Source organism: Natator depressus, chromosome 9 (genome assembly GCF_965152275.1).
Source record: "Natator depressus isolate rNatDep1 chromosome 9, rNatDep2.hap1, whole genome shotgun sequence".
NCBI lineage: Eukaryota > Metazoa > Chordata > Testudines > Cheloniidae > Natator > Natator depressus.
The window spans coordinates 26,008,790-26,027,020 of record NC_134242.1 but is presented as its reverse complement, the minus strand read 5'-3'; the positions used below and the strand labels follow the sequence as shown (position 1 = coordinate 26,027,020).

General features: G+C 42.0%; 1 protein-coding gene across 1 annotated transcript; it reads left to right on the top strand.

Moving 5' to 3' along the window:
• Positions 1-303: 303 nt before the first annotated feature.
• Positions 304-5,776, top strand: P2RY1 (purinergic receptor P2Y1). Its single transcript, XM_074963750.1, has 2 exons — positions 304-613; positions 1,929-5,776. Exon 2 carries the CDS (start codon positions 1,999-2,001, stop codon positions 3,088-3,090), a length of 1,092 nt encoding a protein of 363 aa, XP_074819851.1. The 5' UTR covers positions 304-613; positions 1,929-1,998; the 3' UTR covers positions 3,091-5,776.
• The last annotated feature ends 12,455 nt before the right edge of the window (positions 5,777-18,231 follow it).

The window sequence follows — 18,231 nt, the reverse complement described above, 5'->3', positions numbered from 1 at the left end:
TTCCGTCCCTGTGCGGCTCTGTTAGCTGTAGGGATGGCTGTTGTTTGTGGCAGAACAACTCTCCGGGTGTCAGGAACTTCGCTGTGTTGTGTGTTCCCTTCCCACTGCTAAAAGCTACAGCCGGCTGTTCAAGGAAACGAACCAGACCGCCTGGATCCTTCCCTGCTATCTCCCCCCTTCTCCCACCCGGGTGTCAGAAGGGAGGGTACGTGGGGCTGAGCTAACACGCCCGTGAGAAAGCCGCTTCTCCCGGAGCCGCTGCTGCGTGCCGCGCTCCTGTTCCCGGGCCTGGAGCGGAGGGGGGCAGGCGCGGAGCCGGCGATTGGGCTGGGGCTGCTGAGTGGGTGGCGGCCACTCCCGGCTCTGCCGCCGCCTCAGGAAGCTGAACTCTGCTCCTCAGCCCGCTCCCGCCGCCCTCGCCTAGTGCCGCGCGGGGCTGCGGCGAGCCTTCAAGGTGGCGCGGCGGGGACCTGCGCTCCTAGCCGGCGCGGGGAGTGAGAGGCACATGCCGCCCTCCGGGCGCCCCTTCTCCTGCCTTCCGGAGGGGCCGAGCAGGCGGCGGGGGGGCGGGGGCCGGATCTCCGAGGAGCGGACCCGCTGAGCGGCCGGGAAGGTAGGATGGCCCGGGGCGGGGAGCGACCCGAGCGCTCGGGGCAAGTTGGCCCTGCCGCGCCCACAAGTTTGGCGCGGTTGCCCCCAGCCCGCCACGGCTTGCCCGGTGCGCGGAGACGGGAGCCTGCCCCGAGCGCCCCGCAGCGGGGGCCGGGACTCTTCGTCGTCCCCGCCGAGGGAGAAGGAGCCGGGGGTAGCCGGGTGGCCAGTGCGGGTGGAGGGAGCTGCGGGGCAGGGGACCGCTTACAGCGGCCCCGAGGGGGCGGGCGGGGGGCTGGAGGGTAGCCCGAAGCCTGAGGTGTTTGGAGGGCGGAAGAGCTGAAGCTCTGCGAGGTTGCCCGGGGGAGGGGAGTCCCTCTGGAGGGGCTCTCGGCTCACCTCCAAGGCGGCAATATAAATCACTGCTTTGGGCAGGAAGCGGGTGTCAGGGAACCTAGAGCAGCCTCCCTTTTCTGCCGCGGCCCCCTTCAGCCTCCCCTAGTCTGCCCTTCTTCTCTTATCCTCTTGAGCCTCCTTCAGCTTGTCCCCTTTTTCTCCTTCAGCTTGTCCCCTTTTGACCCATTCTCTCCCTCTTCCATTGAGCCCGTGCTGCCTTCTGAGACACCCTTATAGCCCTTGCCAAGTCAGCCCCTCTTCTGCTAGTTCCTAATCCCTCCCTTCTTTCTTTCTTTCTTTCTTTCTTTCTTTTTTTTTTTCAGCCCCTTTTCCCTACTTTGGCTCCTGCCTGCTTCATTTCCCTCTTTCATTTCCTGCCCCTTTCTACTCCCAGTGCAGTCTGTACCCCCATTCCATCAACCACTGACAGCCCCTGATGCCTATCCCTGGGGCACTGGTGCAGCTGCCACTTCCTCCTTACCCTCATTGTTTCCTCTTTGTTTATGCCAGATTCATGTCCACTGGGATCTAGCAAGGGGAGTAAGGAGGGAAGGAGTAGAGAGTTGCCCCGGCTCCCTGATGACCCCCTATTCAACTGTGACAGGGAGGAGGAGAAGGATCTGTAGCGGGACCCTATTGACTCCCAGCAGCCCACCTGGATGTGTTAAATTCCAGCAGGGATGCTGGCAGTCTTCAGTGGGGCTGAGGAAGGGTGCCTGTGTCATGTCCAAGTGTGACACTTGGCTGGTTTAAATATTTCATAGGAAAAGTTCATGCCCTGTGCTCAACTAAACTGCAGAGAGAAAAATAATTGAATGATTGGTGAATAAAATTGAACAAGTATACATGGATTCTTCATCTGACAATGTTTGAATAAAGCAATAAATAAATAAATAAAATGCTAGGTTCCAACTGGGTCTTTCTTTGCCTTTTCGTTTTAGATGCTTTCTTGTCCCCCCAGAGACAGTTGCTGCTTTACCCCCAGACCCGTCTGACTTTAGTGGAGAGATCATGACTGAAGCCCTCTTTTCAGCTGTTTTGAATGGGACTGAAACCAACATTCTGTCAAACACTGGCTGGACTCTGGGAAATGCCACTACCAAATGTTCCCTAACCAAAACCGGCTTCCAGTTTTATTATCTGCCCACTGTCTACATTCTAGTCTTTATCTCTGGATTTCTGGGCAATAGTGTGGCGATCTGGATGTTTGTCTTCCACATGAGGCCTTGGAGTGGCATCTCAGTTTACATGTTCAATCTGGCATTAGCTGATTTCTTGTATGTCTTGACGCTCCCTGCCCTCATCTTTTATTACTTCAATAAAACTGACTGGATCTTCGGGGATATCATGTGCAAACTGCAAAGGTTCATCTTCCATGTGAACCTGTATGGCAGCATTTTGTTTCTGACTTGCATCAGTGTGCACAGATACACAGGGGTAGTGTATCCTTTGAAATCACTTGGGAGACTGAAGAAAAAGAATGCTGTTTACATCAGTACCCTTGTTTGGGTCATTGTTGTAGTTGGGATTTCTCCTATATTGTTCTACTCTGGAACTGGGCTAAGGAAAAATAAAACCATTACATGTTATGATACTACAACTGATGATTATCTGAGAAGTTACTTCATTTACAGCATGTGCACCACTGTGTTTATATTCTGCATCCCATTCATATTGATTCTTGGTTGTTACGGACTAATAGTGAAAGCTTTGATTTACAAGGATTTGGACAATTCTCCTCTTAGGAGAAAATCAATTTACCTGGTTATTATTGTGTTGATGGTCTTTGCCGTGTCTTATCTTCCCTTTCATGTGATGAAGACATTGAATCTCAGAGCCAGGCTAGATTTTCAGACTCCACAAATGTGTGCCTTCAATGACAGAGTATATGCCACTTACCAAGTGACAAGGGGGTTAGCTAGTCTCAACAGCTGTGTAGATCCTATTCTGTATTTTTTGGCAGGTGATACCTTTAGAAGTAGACTTTCAAGGGCAACCAGAAAAATGTCTAGAAGAAGTGAGCTCAATGTGCAATCAAAAAGCGAGGAAGTGACTCTCAATATTTTAGCAGAATATAAAGTGAATGGAGACACAAGTATGTGAATGCAAAAGATTTGCAAGCAGTAGCAAAAACAAAACAAAACTGTCCGTTTTTAAGACAGTAGGATGCTTTAGTGCCATGACTGTTTGGGGAAAATCTACTGAACCGGCCGGCAGGGTTATTCTTTTTGGGGCAGGGGTGTCTCATTTTGTGAGTCTAAGGAGAACTTAAGCAAAGTAAGTGTAAAAAAAAAATTAATCTTAATGGGGGGAAAAACACATCAGATTTCTGTTTTTACCTTTTTTTTTAAAAAAATGCTCACAATAGTATATCTTTCTGACTGGTGTCAGATAAAATAAGACAAAGCAAATCCCACAGAGGAAAAAATAGCTTCAAATGTGCTGCTTGTGGCACCTTAGAGACTAACAAATTTGTTTGAGCATAACCTTTTGTGAGCTACAGCTCACTTCATCCGATGCTGTTATTGATTCTTTTCTCTCCATTAATAATAACAGGTTTTTTAAAAAAAATATCCAAGAAAAACTTTTCTTTTGGGCCTCTGTCCATACTTCCATCCATAGCCTCTTCTTTTACACTCACACTGTAAAAAATTTATTTACATTCAGATCATGATGCAGCAATCTTGAACGTTGTCTTGTGATTTTGCATCTTCTACTTTTGGAGAAAATGATAAAATTTTGGTAGCTCAGTGGTGCCCTTTCTGGTTCTATCTTTGCAGAAGGCTTGATTCCTATAAGGATGGGTTCCAGGCCCATGTGTGTCATGACTCTCACAAATTATTGTGATTGTACATGAAAACTAAGGGTGAAATCTTGGCCATGTTGAAGTCAGTGCTATTGATTTTAGCAGGGCCAGAATTTCACCCTGGTGTTTGCACACAGACTGATGTCTATTTTGCTTTTTGTGCAGGCAGCTACCTATGCATGCACAATTGCAGTACATTTTGAGTGTAGATATCACCTACAAATCTGAGTTTAAAAAAATTGGCACTGGATATCTAAATATCCAGTATTTCAGTCCTTGTTGAAGTAAAATCCTCATTGTCTTCAGTGGAAAGAACCAAATAAAGGACCTGAATAAGGACTGCAGGAATGGGGGCTCTGCTTGGGCAAATGGCAGGACCAAATTTACAGATTTGGAAGAGACTTGCTCTCTAGAGTTAAAAATTTTGACCAACACTTCACTGCAGTTCTGACACTCAGCATCTGATGCTGGAAGTTTGTGTGAATTCTCTTATGGGTAACAAATTCTATTATTGAAAACACTTTAATTTTATCCACATAAAAGCCGGAGATATTTGAATTATCTTAACCTTCATTTGGGACAAGCATTTTTCACTTGCTTATCTTGTGTGATAACACAAGCTGTTTCCCAGGGAAATTCTTATCAAAATGGGTTAAAGAACAATATTTGTTGGAATCAGAAGAAAAAAAAAAGATAAACTTCTTTTTTTTTTACTGTGAATAAAGAATTACTGTATCAACAAAATGTTGCAATACACTGCCAATAATGTCATGCTGGGGAGTGGGTACCTTCATAATTTGTCTCACCCAAATGTGTAAAAGGGTCACCTAAAATTGCGCAGAATAATATATTGTGTAATGCAGCAGTCAGTGAGGATTTGAGCACAGGCAGAATCTATGGGGAACAAAACCTTATTTATTTCACATAGATATTGTTTGAAATGTGTCTGAAAGTATTATTGAATCTCGCGCACAAAATGGCATGATATGTAATGAGTAAATGGTTTTAACAAAACCTCAGCCCCCACAAACTTTATGCTAGAAATAAAAATAAACTATTTCTATCTTGCATATTAATTTCCAGGTACTGACTACATGCAGAAAATGAATAGCTCTAGATATCTCTTGACAACATTGTTAAGCAGCTTACGTTCAGAAACATAAAACTACTTAACCTCCAAAAACTATTTATTTAACTTATTTATTGGAAGACTAAGTACACATGTGAAGTGTTATCTAATAACATTTTAAATGATTCTGTTTTTCATATTTTCAGAATTGAGCATTAACAGAAAAAATAGAATGGCATGTTTGAACTGTTGTAATTGTACTCTAATTGAACATCTTTTATAATAAACTCTCAGATCCAGCCCTGCAAGACATTTTGGACTACCATTTGCTGTTGATGTGCAGTCTACACATAAATTAAGCTACTGTTTAGCAAGCATAACATTTTACAGTAATGCTAAAAATCTCATTGAATCCTATAAATCCAAGAAAATGTAGAGCTAATGCGAGAAGTCAAGGCTAATGCTCCTAACTCTTTGTGACAAAACATTGGGATGATTTAGTTGGGGATTGGCCCTGCTTTGAGCAGGGGGTTGGACTAGATGACCTCCTGAGGTCCCTTCCAAACCTGATATTCTATGATTCTATGATTGTTGAATGTACAGACTTTGGTTCTCATTTATACTAAGGCTAAGTCTACCCTAGAGACATTATGGTGGCACAGCGGTGCTGCTGTAAGTTCTCCCGTGTAGCTATTCTATGCTGGTGGGACAGAGCTCTCCTGCCGACATAGCTCTGTCTACACAGACACTTTTCTCTGTGAAACTTATGCCATTTTTACACCCCTGACCAACAAAAATTGTGCTGACAAAAGTGCTAGTGGAGACAAAGTCTAAGGCTCCTTTATGCTGCCAGAGAATGAGTATCAGCCCCACAGTACATGGTTTCAGAGTAACAGCCGTGTTAGTCTGTATTCGCAAAAAGAAAAGGAGTACTTGTGGCACCTTAGAGACTAACCAATTTATTTGAGCATAAGCTTTCGTGAGCTACAGCTCACTTCATTGGATGCAGTGAGCTGTAGCTCACGAAAGCTTATGCTCAAATAAATTGGTTAGTCTCTAAGGTGCCACAAGTACTCCCTTTCTTTTTACAGTACATGGTGTGTAACTATGCACTTCACTTAACTGAGACATGCACTGGTGGGCTTGGCAGATGAATTAAGGATAGTGTCAGAATGGATTTGCAGACTGTGCACTGAATGGGTTTTTATGGGTTTAAAATCATGTTACTTTCACAGTTTTTTGTGGTCTTTTTTTGTTTTTACCTTCAATTAGGGAATAAAATGTTGCACTAATTAGGAACTTTTTGAAGCATGAAACACACATACTCAATAGTCAATCCTCAGATTCAGATAAGTCTGTATTTAGATACTTTTTTTAAAAAAAATCATATAATCAACCCACTTTGTTTTATTTTTTAAAATGTGTATCAAAGCTATGCTAAACCATATTGGCTATTCATTAATGTATATTAGACCTTAAAAATCAAGAGCAGCAACAAAATTTTCGGGATACAATTGTAACACATAGGTACAGCTCACAGTGAGGGGCAGGGAGGATCTGCACATCTCCATCGGAAACTCAAGAAGGCAATATTCACCCTCCTTAAGTGGCAGAATCCCTGCTGCTCTGCTCCTTTGTGGGGTACATGATTCTCCCTACAGCACACTGGTTCCCAAACATGGACTGCTATTGTGCCTTCCACACAACAGTGGAAAGTTAATTTTGACTCATCTTGCCTGCATATACTCACTTAAGAGACTGGCCCAATACCTCACTATGGTCCATTGTGGTAATATTGTATGTAATCAGGATTAATTTTTAAAGGTGACTTGCAGAGGCAAGGCGCCTCATTCCAGTAACTTTACCTCAGTTATGTCCTGGAAGTTTCCATGGTGCAGGTAGGAGGGGCATTAAGTACATTTTTATCTTAAAACTTATTCTATTTTCCTTCTTTCAGGTCCTGTGACATTCAGAACTACCAACAACCAGTACCACCATCCTATTCTGATGTGAGTCCCTGACATGCACCATTCTGAGATGACAACTACCACTGAGTGCAGCTGGAACATGGAGCTGGTCCACAGAATCTCATGTTAAGTCCCCACTTTTTTTTTAACATTACTGTATTGGGCACACGTTCTGTACCTTGAAGTAGATAGAGCTACTGCAGAATCATGGCACAGGATAACAAGAGTGACTCTCAGTGCTCCAGCATGACTACTTTGTACCTGCAACATCACAGCATGGTGTGTGTTGGGCAGTCACATCCGAGGAGGATCTGGCCAACTGTGGCAGGGCTGGATGTCGTGGGACCAGAAATAAATTGTTTTCTTGCTCAATGTGGCATGGGCTCCTGGGGTAATTTGCCAGATATATTGGTAAATACTACTGCCATTTGGTACTTAATCATATTAAAATTAATTTAATACTACTGAAAGGTAACCAGCCTGACAGGTCTTTAGACCAAAGGACCCCCTCCATCTATTCACAGCATAGGCATCAGCAGAGAAAATCCCCTAAACTGCCTCTCACCACATCTCTCATGCTGACCTAGCGGAACCACCTCTAGGTATGTGAGGAGAATACAGTTTTCATTTCCATTCAGACCTTTGCTGACACTGCTGAGAATGCCATTTAGTGACAATGGTGATAGTCGGTTTTGTAGTCCTGTTCACTAGGAGCTGGACTCAGGCAATCACCTCCTTACACAAAGTCCGCCTAACAGTACTGACTTCACTCTTTAGTGTGCTGGACTGGACTTGAACCTTGAGCCAGCTATTTTCTCTTGGCATCTTTGCTGGTAGTCTTCTAAATGTACATTATTTATTTAGAGATCCATAAAAGCTCTTGATAAACACTTTTATTTAAAAAAAAAAACCTTTAAAGAAATGAATATTTGACCTAAACAGAGCTACAATGATCTATACAGAAACAAATGACTGTTCATGGTATATTTGAATTTTATAGCTCCATAGGGTCAAATTTGCCTCATTCATGCCCATGCGCTCCCAGGAGGGATAATGTCTAATACAAAATGAAGCAACTGTAATCTAGTTACTGAATGTGGGCTGTGGGCACTTTCGAAACTTCAATAGCTTGATATCATGGCTATTTAAATTTGTTGTTTTTAAATTAGCAGTTTTGAGTCCAGTTTATGCATTAACAGCCTAATGAAAATTTAAATTTACAGACACCAAGTGCCAAATTCTGCCACTGGATGCACATGAGTAACTCCCATTGAATTTAGGGACAGCTTCCCTTGTGCATTTGAGGACAGAATTTGGGATTGAGCTATTATTTTATAGAACTATATAATAAGCATTAAGGGTCGCATTATACCATCACAACATTAAAACCCACAGTAGGGATCTTCCTACAGCCAAGATGCCACTGAATCCTTCCCTCATGAGGAAAAATGGGGGAACAGTGGAGGCAGGGGACCCAGGACCTGTATACCACAGCTCTGCCAAGGGCCAGGACTTCTCCCTTCTGGCAGCATGGCTTCTTAAGGAGATGTGGTGTTGCTACTGGTCATTCCAGCTGAGCTTGTGCTATTTCCCCCTCTTTGGAGAAGATAAGGTGCAGACCACAGGGTAGAGAATTAACTCCTGCTCCTTTTGCCCACTGCATCTCCACTGGATTCTGAGAGGCGCATGCTATGTAAAATGGCTGTTCCTTTTATTCACCCACTGCCTACCCCTAAAAGTGAGTAGAGTTCCTCTGGGTCCCAGGCACAGAAGAAGGGGGAAAATGTGCTATCCTGGCTTGGCTTACTCCCACTGTTTCTGGGGCTTTTTTGCCCCATATTGCTTTAGTCTTTTATTTGGTCTCCTGTGTTCCTCACAGTCAAAGGAAGCAGTCCTAACATCTTGCCCATTTTCCACAAATGTAAATTAATATACATTATTCCTAGTCCAAGCATTATAGTGTCCACTTTCTGCCTCAAGTAAAGTTTTGCTGGATAGTGTATATGCTTCCCTCTGGGGTAAATTCTGCCTGCAGTTCTCTCTAGACATTTATTTCACGCTCATGAGCATGGCTTCTGAGTACCTATGTGGGCACAATTCCCAGAAATGTATCTGGAAGTTCTAGCACTCATAATACCTAGCATTCATATAATAGCTTACATGTTCAGTGTGGCGTTATACAAACATTAAGTCCCCTCTCATGTAGGTAAGTATCATTATTCCTATTTTATACACAGGCAAACTGACACAGAGAGGTGAAGCAAATTGCCTGTACAGTTAATCAGCAACAGAGCAAGGATTAGAATTTAGACGATTCTGACTCCCAACCCAGTGTTCATTCAGCTGATCATGGTATTTCTTGTATGTGTAACTAATGGGAATCTTGCATGCATATTCGAGGGCAGAATTTGACCCTCACATGGAAGTTGTCTGAGAACCACTAAAAAATCCTTAACTACAGTATAGTAGCTTGACCTGCAGTTTTATCACTCTTACATTTGCTGTATTATTTTTAACTCCAGAGGTTTTTGTCACCATTGAGAATTTGACCACTTAATCTGTATCTGTTACAAAATGTTATGTCTGGGATGTAAAATGTATTGCATCATCATTTCAAACTAATATGAAGGAATAAAATGTGATTTACATGCTTAATGTTTTGTGAATTTGGACTACAGTGTGTTTCAAGTATATATGTGAAAATGTTTATTTTTCTATAATTCTGTGAGATTAATATTGTTTAGTGTATCCAAAACTTGTGATTAGTAGTGCCATTAATTTGACTTGCCTATGGAGACAGTGTTACTCAATATTTAAGCTTCTCAGGTTCTGTAGTTGATTTAAATCAATAGTAACTAAAAAAAACCTAGTTATGCATAACTCATGAATAAAATGATTGTCTATTTTCTATAAAGCACTGTGTCATTTGCATGCAGTTTTTGTGTAAGGCATGGTGATAGAAACTGTAACTATTTTTAGTGACAACAGAACTGCAATGCAACCACCAGAGTTACTGGCATTGTACCTATCAATGTCAGACTGAATAAAACCCAATAAAATTATGAAACACTGTTTTGCTGCCTTCTATATTATTACAATAAATTAAAAATTCACAGGATATTCCTAAAACAGAGGTACACACTTGGAGGAAGGGAGGGATCATTATCGTTTGCAAAAGTATATAAATTCAGAACGTTCTTGAAAGGGTGCTGTCTGGTCCACTGAGGTTTAAGACAAGTGAATAAATTATTATGCATGATTGTCAGTTAAAATATTTTATTCAATAGAGCATTTAATGGTCTAACCTACTTTCTAATAAAGAAAATACTTCAGTGGGTGAGATTCTGCTGAGAATACACCAGTGTAATTGAGCTCAGAATCTGGCCCAATATACTTTGAATATCTACCAATACACTCAATATATACTCAATACAAAACCTCTTCATAACCTTCTATTTTCACTTATCACAATAACTGTTTTCATAACTCTCTCTCTCTTTCCATTTTGCTAACCTTTTCCATTTCAGCCTCAGGTATGCATTCCTCCCAGTATTATAAAACACGCAAAACCTTTATCTGACGCTCTACAGTAAATCACCCAGTATATTTAGATCAAAAGCCAAAAATATCTCTATAGCTCCTTTTTCTCTTTGTGGATGGCTATTGCATGCTGATTCTGCTGCAGGGTAACTACACATTGCTTTTTTAGGCAGCTTAAAATGTTAAAAATGAACTCCAATATTTTAATCATTTGAGGAAAACTCTGCATGATGACAAAAATGTCTTGTTGTATTGATAACATTGTAGACTACTCAAGATTTGCTCTTGTCTTATTATGTCATCGCATACTTTCATTATCGGGAGGCAGCAGTACAAGATAATATAACTTCCTGTATTATGCAAAAAACCCTTTATATTATGTATTTAAAATGTTACAGCTTGTATACTCTCTTGGCACTCTCATGACTCCTGGAGATACTATGGCCTGGTTTGACCTCTGAAATAAGCTGGAGCAGACATTGACCTGCTCTAACTCATGCTAACTAGTAACAGCTTCCAGGTGGCCATTACACTAGCTAGGGGGCACTAGAGTGCAGGGGGGTCCCTTCATGAATGCTTCCCCTATCCTGGCAAAGCCTTAAATGCTAACTGTATACCAGAGGAGGATCTGGTAAAGTTAACTTTATGGCCCCTTTGCATAGTCAGAGCAGTGCAAAAGAGCCCTTTGAGAGGACTGTTAGCTCTACATAAAGGCCTGATTCTGCAACCACTTAGGCACAGCAGTAACTTTAATCAGCCAATTAGTCCCATTAAACTCAATTCAACCACTCAGTGAGTAAAGTTACTTTCATGGTTATTTGCAAGATTGGATCCTAGTCAATAGATCATAGTTACTGTTGCAATACTACATGCATAGATGAGTCTGATCAAAATTTCTGATCTGAATGCTTTGGAATCTGTAGGAAGTTGGAGTCTGAACTTAGATTTGGATCTGAATGCTATGGTCATCTCCAATTATATGGATGTTTAAGCAGCCTTAGAAATATGATGTAAAACACTTGCAACTTTGCTTTATATAATAGTAATAAATACTGATCTATCTGTAATAATGTTATAACTTCAGGCAAACAAGTGGTACCGTTTTTATTAGAAAAGTATATTATTTAAAGTAAGTTTGATAGTGTTTTATAACATATTTAGCTATTTGTAACTAAACTTGTAACTCTTTTCTTCGCTGCCTCCAGACCTGAGTAGCATCTTTTAAAAGTGATTCAGTTTTTCAATACCAAATATAGATTCAGGTGATGTGGGAGTTAAGAGAAACATTTACAAATAGGGGTAGGGGAGAAGAGGTTGCTCATCTAGTGGTATAATTTTTTATTATTGTGTCCATTAAAGAAATGTAGTTTGGATAAATCTAGAGTTCAAATAGGCTGAAACTTAGGAAGGTGAAATTCCAATAAGAGGGGAAACAGAAACAGTTGCATAGTAAAATATTGTAAAATTATAAAAATTGTGCTCCTTAATGACCTCAAATCGCCATCTCTCCTCCACTGCCTCTCTCTGCTCCATACAAGCCTTGCTTCTCTGGGTCTCCTCTGTTTACAGGACCTGGACTATATGTAAAGGCTTGTCTGTCTGTCTGTCTCTCCTTTGTTCAGACACAGCTAGGGTTTGACTTTGTCTAACAGATGTGAAATTATATTAAACCTTGTGTTGAATAAGACCTAGTCTACACTGCGTAGCAATGCACTCTGAAGGGGTGTGAATTCTAGAGCACAGCATGTGCTGCGCACTAACTGGCCTGTGTAGACTTTGCTGGTGCTTACTGAAGTTTTCTAATGCATGTTAATATAGTGCTGTTGAAATAGTACTACGTTAAAAGGAGCAACCCTGCTTTCAGATAGCCTGCAGCAGAGAAAACCTATCAGATCACTTACAAGTCCAAGCTATTATTATTTGTTTCTATTATTGTAGCACCTTAGAGCCCCAGGAATGGCCCAGTACAAACACAGAACAAAAACATGTTCCTTGTCTCAAAGAGCTTGCAGTTTAAGGTACTAATGATGCTCCAGAATACTGCCCAGCCTGATGAACTGTCATTTACCTGCTACCTCTTTGAACTTCTTTCGGTTCCAATGCTTATAATCTAGCCAACTAGCCAACTAGAGCAAAATCCTGGAGCCATTGGATTCATTGGGAGTTTTGCCACTAACTTCAATGGGGCCAAGGTTCCATCTACTGTCTTAACAAGAAAGTAGACATTAGATCCCAACAGGCAAATTTTGTTTGGAAGTTTTAAGCTACAGTATTTGAGTGGAACACTCCGAGAATGTATTTACTATTCCTGCTATCTATTTGTACTACCATAGCATCAGCACCTGCTCGTGCTAGGCATTGTATAAACAGAACAAAAAGACAGTCAGTCTTGAGTTTTGTAGCTAATAGCCTGTCATCCAGACTGGGGACATGTGGTACTGTATCTCTGTAATCTTTCTATATGTCATTGTTATTCCCTTCAAATCATCCATCTTTTTAGCTTTACATAATATTCCATATTACATCTGAGTATTGTGATTCTCTAACCAATATAAGGTGTCATTTTACTACTTTCAAAAGCTCTCTATCATATTTGACATCCATTAATGTAGCTCTCTCCCCACTACCTTATTCCATCTTTTTATTTGTATTACAGTAATACCTAGAGTCTCTAACCTGCTTGTGTCTTCACACATTACAGATTTAGAATAGAAAAAGCATCCCTGCCCCAATGAACTTGCACCCTTAGTTTAAGAGAGGATATCATAGGTGGGTAGAAGAAACAAATATGGATTGAGGAATGGTGGGGAGGTAACAGAACTATGTTTATTTAAATGAGTTATATGTATCATTTATAGAGTATTATTTTGTTAAGAGACAACTAAATAGATTATCAACAGTAGTCACTGTTAAGTGAAATAATGTTACGTCCTTAACATTAATAATGCTTTCTTATGTATCACATGGTCGAAGTAACAATAAAATGGCTAAGGATAAATGTTTACAAATCATGTATTTTCTTACACCTAAAAACTGGTCTCTGCTAAATGCTCGAGGCTGTTTAAAGGATAAGAATGCTTGCAAGATGGGAAACACACCTATTATTATAAATCATGCAATACAGTAGAATTATGGAATGCCTAACTTACTACTGAACAATGTAATAGTGCACATACTCTGAAGGATTTTTCCTGTCGGGAACCCAGATGCATTTTGCTGCTGCCTATATGTATTCATGAAAAAGACTTGACTTTTCTAGAGCTATCAACCAAAACTAATTTTCACTTTCCATCTGTTATATTTTTCAGACTCTTTGTCAAAGATTCTTAAGATATTGTGGCCCTTAATCACTCACTGTAATTGAAGGCTGAAACGATGTCACAGTTTTTAAATCCATAATCAGTAAAGACAGCTTTAAAAATGTCTAGGGAAGATTGTACTTGTCAAGCTGACCAAGTACCCTCATTTTCTAGTTTCTAGGTGTTACATCTTATGAAATAAACATTAGTTTGTATCTGAAGACAAATAGAGTTTAACAACACTGATTTAGTATCTAGTTATCTTAAGTACCTCTAATTCTGCTATATCTTCTCTGAGACCAGGATAGTGCAGACTTAGAGGGGGAGGGGAGTGTCAGAGGAGGGTGATGAGAATGATTAAGGTATGGAAAAATGCTCTTAGGGCTTTGTAGTTCCTACTTTAAACCTCAAGGTGGGGGAACACTTGCAAAGGTTCTCTTGCACAGCTAAGTGATGGGGTAGTTGTGCATAGGCATAGCAGACATAGCGCCTGTGCCATTTCTGCATAGGTCAGTGCAGAGAGGGATTTGGAGCCAGGCTAGAGGATGCGTGGGTGTAACCACTATTTCTAGAGCTACAAAACTCCAGTAGCTGCAGCCCCGATTTGTGCGGGGGGGGGGGGGGGGTACAGCTTTTATTGGAGCCACGAGGCTAGACACATTGTACAAATGGAGGGTTGGAATTTCCTCCATAACGAAATACAGAAATTTTAAAGTAGATTTGTCTACATATAAAGATATTTTAACACAAAACCAAAAAATTAAAATGAGCTTCTCTACTTAGCTGCCGAAACCTGCATGCAGGGATCCCTTACAGTTGGGGCCTGCTTCTGTAGTCCAGCAAAGTTTTGCCTTGATGATCATAAGCACCTAACTCTTTTAGTACCTGATTCTGTGAGGTGCTCAGAGCATTCAGCTCCTTCTGAAACCAGTAGGAATTAAGAGTTTCAAGATGTGTATGCTGTTTTAAAAAAAAAAGGAGCCAGGCAGAAGTTCTAGGGTGAAGATCTACACTGAAGCAGAGCAAGACAGACAGAAGGAAGTGGTAGGGGTAATATTTTCCTTATTCTAATAAAATTCCATGTCAAGTGTTAGAAGAAACTGACTCTTTCTGTGTGTGTTTTCCATTGTCACATGACAGAGGGTACTTTGTACCTTGCCCCTGGCACTCACCAGATTGGGCCGCCAAGGGTCTGTCTACATAGCATTTTGGAGGGAGCAGGACCTAGCCTCCCTCCTTGGGTTGACAGACGTGGCTTAGAAGCTTAGGCTAGCTCTTTAAAATAGCTGTATCGGCAGTGCTTTGATGTTGTGGCTCTGGAGGAGGAGGAGGAGGAGGAAGCGACTTCAGAGCCCAAGTTCCAGCCCGAGCAGCAACTTCAAAGTTACTGTATATACAGCTGTTTTTAGAGCACTGTTCTATTGACCTGGCCTGGGAAACTTGCTCCAAAATGGTGTGTAGATGTACCCTAGGTGTTAATGAGACCGTCAAGTGGAGCAGAGGAGATTAAAAAACACTCAGCTCAGGTCTTAGGAAAAGCGGTGTACATGTGACACTTGCCATATATGGCACTTGCAGCAGCCACGTGTATTTTTAGCTGTAATTTAAGGGATGTTCTACTTGTCAACTAAATAACACTGTCACTCTTCACCTGTACTGAACTTTTAGCTTATATTACTAGTTACTACGTTAATAGCAACAAACTGAAAGACAGATGGATGAATGAGAGAGAAACTAGGATAAAAATAAGAATGGGAAAATAAAATAGAAATAAGGCTCAGATTTCCCAAAATTAGTAAATGCACATACGTATCTTTGTAGGCACCGATGCAGCTACTCAGCTACTGGTACCTAACTGAAAATCTGATCCCAAATTGGCTTTATTTCCGAACAGTATCCCCCTCCCCCAACTGCCCCCAAACAATGATGTTCAGCTCAGAGGCTGACCTCCAAAACCAAAAACAATAAACCCAGCTCAGTAGCCACAAAACATACACTTCTTCACTCACCATCACAAATTCCTGCCCAAGGGTATGAATGGTAATTCTCCTGTGCAGGCACAGACAGTGGGTAACAAACTATCTTGTGATTTTGAGAAACTATCTGGTTTGAAACAACCCTTCCACCATGCAAGAAAAGCATGTCTTGCTGGGTCAGGAGAAGTTCTAATCTTTGGTGCGTCACAGGGGGCTTTCACCTTCTAATTACTAATTTTGTGGACGAGATGCTGAATTTTTGATCCAGGGTAGTTCTCCATTCTCTTTCTCTTTCCTGGGAATTAGCTAGAAAGAATTATTTTTATGCCATCCATTAACTTTTAACTTCCTATTAAGGGGAACAAAAGGAACTTCTTCCACAGCTGATAGATATTCAGTCAGCTAAAGAAGACTCTGCCCCTGTGATAGAATGTCAGGTGATGTTCCTATCGATATGGGACAAGTCTGAATGTTGTGGAGATTAGGAGTTTGATTCAAACCCTGAGCTCTAAATTTAGCCTTTTGCTATTGGTCCTTGGTTGGAGCCTAAGTTTGCCAACTTTCTAATCGCACAAAACCAAACACCATTGCTGCACCCCTTCCCTGAGGCCCTGCCCCATCTCTAAGGCCCCACCCCATGCTCATTCCATACCCCCTCCCTCCATCGTTCCCTCTCCCCTACCCTCACTCACTTTCTCCAGACTGGGGCAGGGGGTTGGGGTGTGAGAGGGAGGTGAGGGCTCTGGCTGGGGGTGTGGGCTCAGGGGTGGGGATGAGGGGTTTGGGGTGCAGGAGGGGGTTCTGGGCTGGTGCTGAGGGGTTTGGAGTGGATGGGGCTCAGGGCTGGGGCAAGGGGTTGGGGCAGCGGCCAATGGGAGCTGCGGAGCCAGTGCTTGGAGTGGGGGCAGTGCATGGAACCCCCGTGGCCGCCCCTGTGCCTAGGAGCTGGATATGCTGGCCGCTTCCGGGAGCCAGGCAGAGCCATGACAGAGAGGGAGCCTGCCTTAACCCCGCTGCTCTGCCAACCTGACTTTTAGCGGCTCAGTTGGTGGTGCTGACTGGAGCCACTAGGGTCCCTTTTCGACTGGGCATTCCAGTCGAAAACTGGACACCTGGCAACCCATAATAGAGCCAGACCTGGGAGAAGCCTATTTCCTGCTATGTGTATGGATGTGACCAAACTGAGATTTTGTCCCAAGATGACAGATCTCCACGAACACAGCAGATCTCACAGGACTTCCAGCATTTTGAACTGAACTCTTATGCAAACAGTTTGTGAAATTCTGCTTCTATCAGAGTTGCAGCTGAACCCTGCTGTACTCTCACACCTGAACCTAATTTGTACTCCACCACCATCTCCTTTGCCCATCTCACCTTTCTGAGCTCATTTTGAGGCGGGTCATGATAGTTTTCCAGTCCAAAGAGTTCATGTTTGATGGAATTCTTTCCTGGAAAGTGGATGGTGGAATACACCCAATTTGGCATTCCACAGTCCAAGAAAGGAAATTCATTTGGCATTCCACAGTCCATGAGAGGAAATTCATCTGTCTCACAGTCAGGATCTCTGCAAAGGGCTGCAGCCATAGAAATAACATGTAGCTTCTTAGAGCCTTAAAGGATTCCTAATGTGGTTAAAAAATATTTTTTTAAATAATTCCTTGCCTGAATTAATAACTTCAATTGTTAAAAGTTAAAGACTTTAAACATTCTAATTTACTTTTCATCATTTATGATGTGGGCTCTATACCCACCCCCTTGGAACACTGGGGAGTCCTTTCCTCCACTCCTTCCACAAGGAAGGCAGCATCAGCTGACCTTGCTTTCCATGACTTTTTGTTCCCGTCCAGACATAGGATTAATTTATTTCTGTTGGGGTGGGGGTGGAGAAGAGCAGAAGAAAGGTACAGTGGGCAAGCACAGAGTGAGCAGAGTTTGGCATCTGGACAGGTGGTGAGTGGGGTGAGGGGATAACATGGTGGGGGGGGCAAAGGCGAGTTGCAGAGAAATAGTTATTTACAAATTAGTTTTGAACTTTTAACAGCTGCTTATTTGTTGTGTCTGTTTGTGTCTGTCTGTCATGTCTAGTTAGATTGTAACTCTTCCGTACAGGGATTATCTCTTATTTTGTATTTTTACAATGCCTACCACAGAGGGGCCCCAATTTGATTGAAGTCTTTAAGCCCTACTGTAATACTAAAATAATAATAACAAGGTAAGGGAACTTTGTGCAATTCATCCAGTTGGGATGCTGACAACTGTCTAGTCCCCTTCACTTTCTGTTTCTCATGCATAATGCTGCAGTGGCTGAGTCTTAAACAATGCAGGGCCAAAGTGCATCCACATTATAAGAAAAGATGTGGGAGCATCAAAAGTAATACTACTACATTGTAAGCCAAAGCAAAAGTCTATAGGAGATGAGGGTTCCCTCATAGTGTTTGTACCTATTCAGCCAGGAAATCTTTAAATGCAAAGCAAACTACTTTTCATATTTTTCTCTTACTACTGGGGGTTTTGTAAAACCTTGGTTAGGTTGGGGGTTATTTTTTTTAACGAAATCCAAGTGCCTCATTCTGCAGCCCAGCCTGAA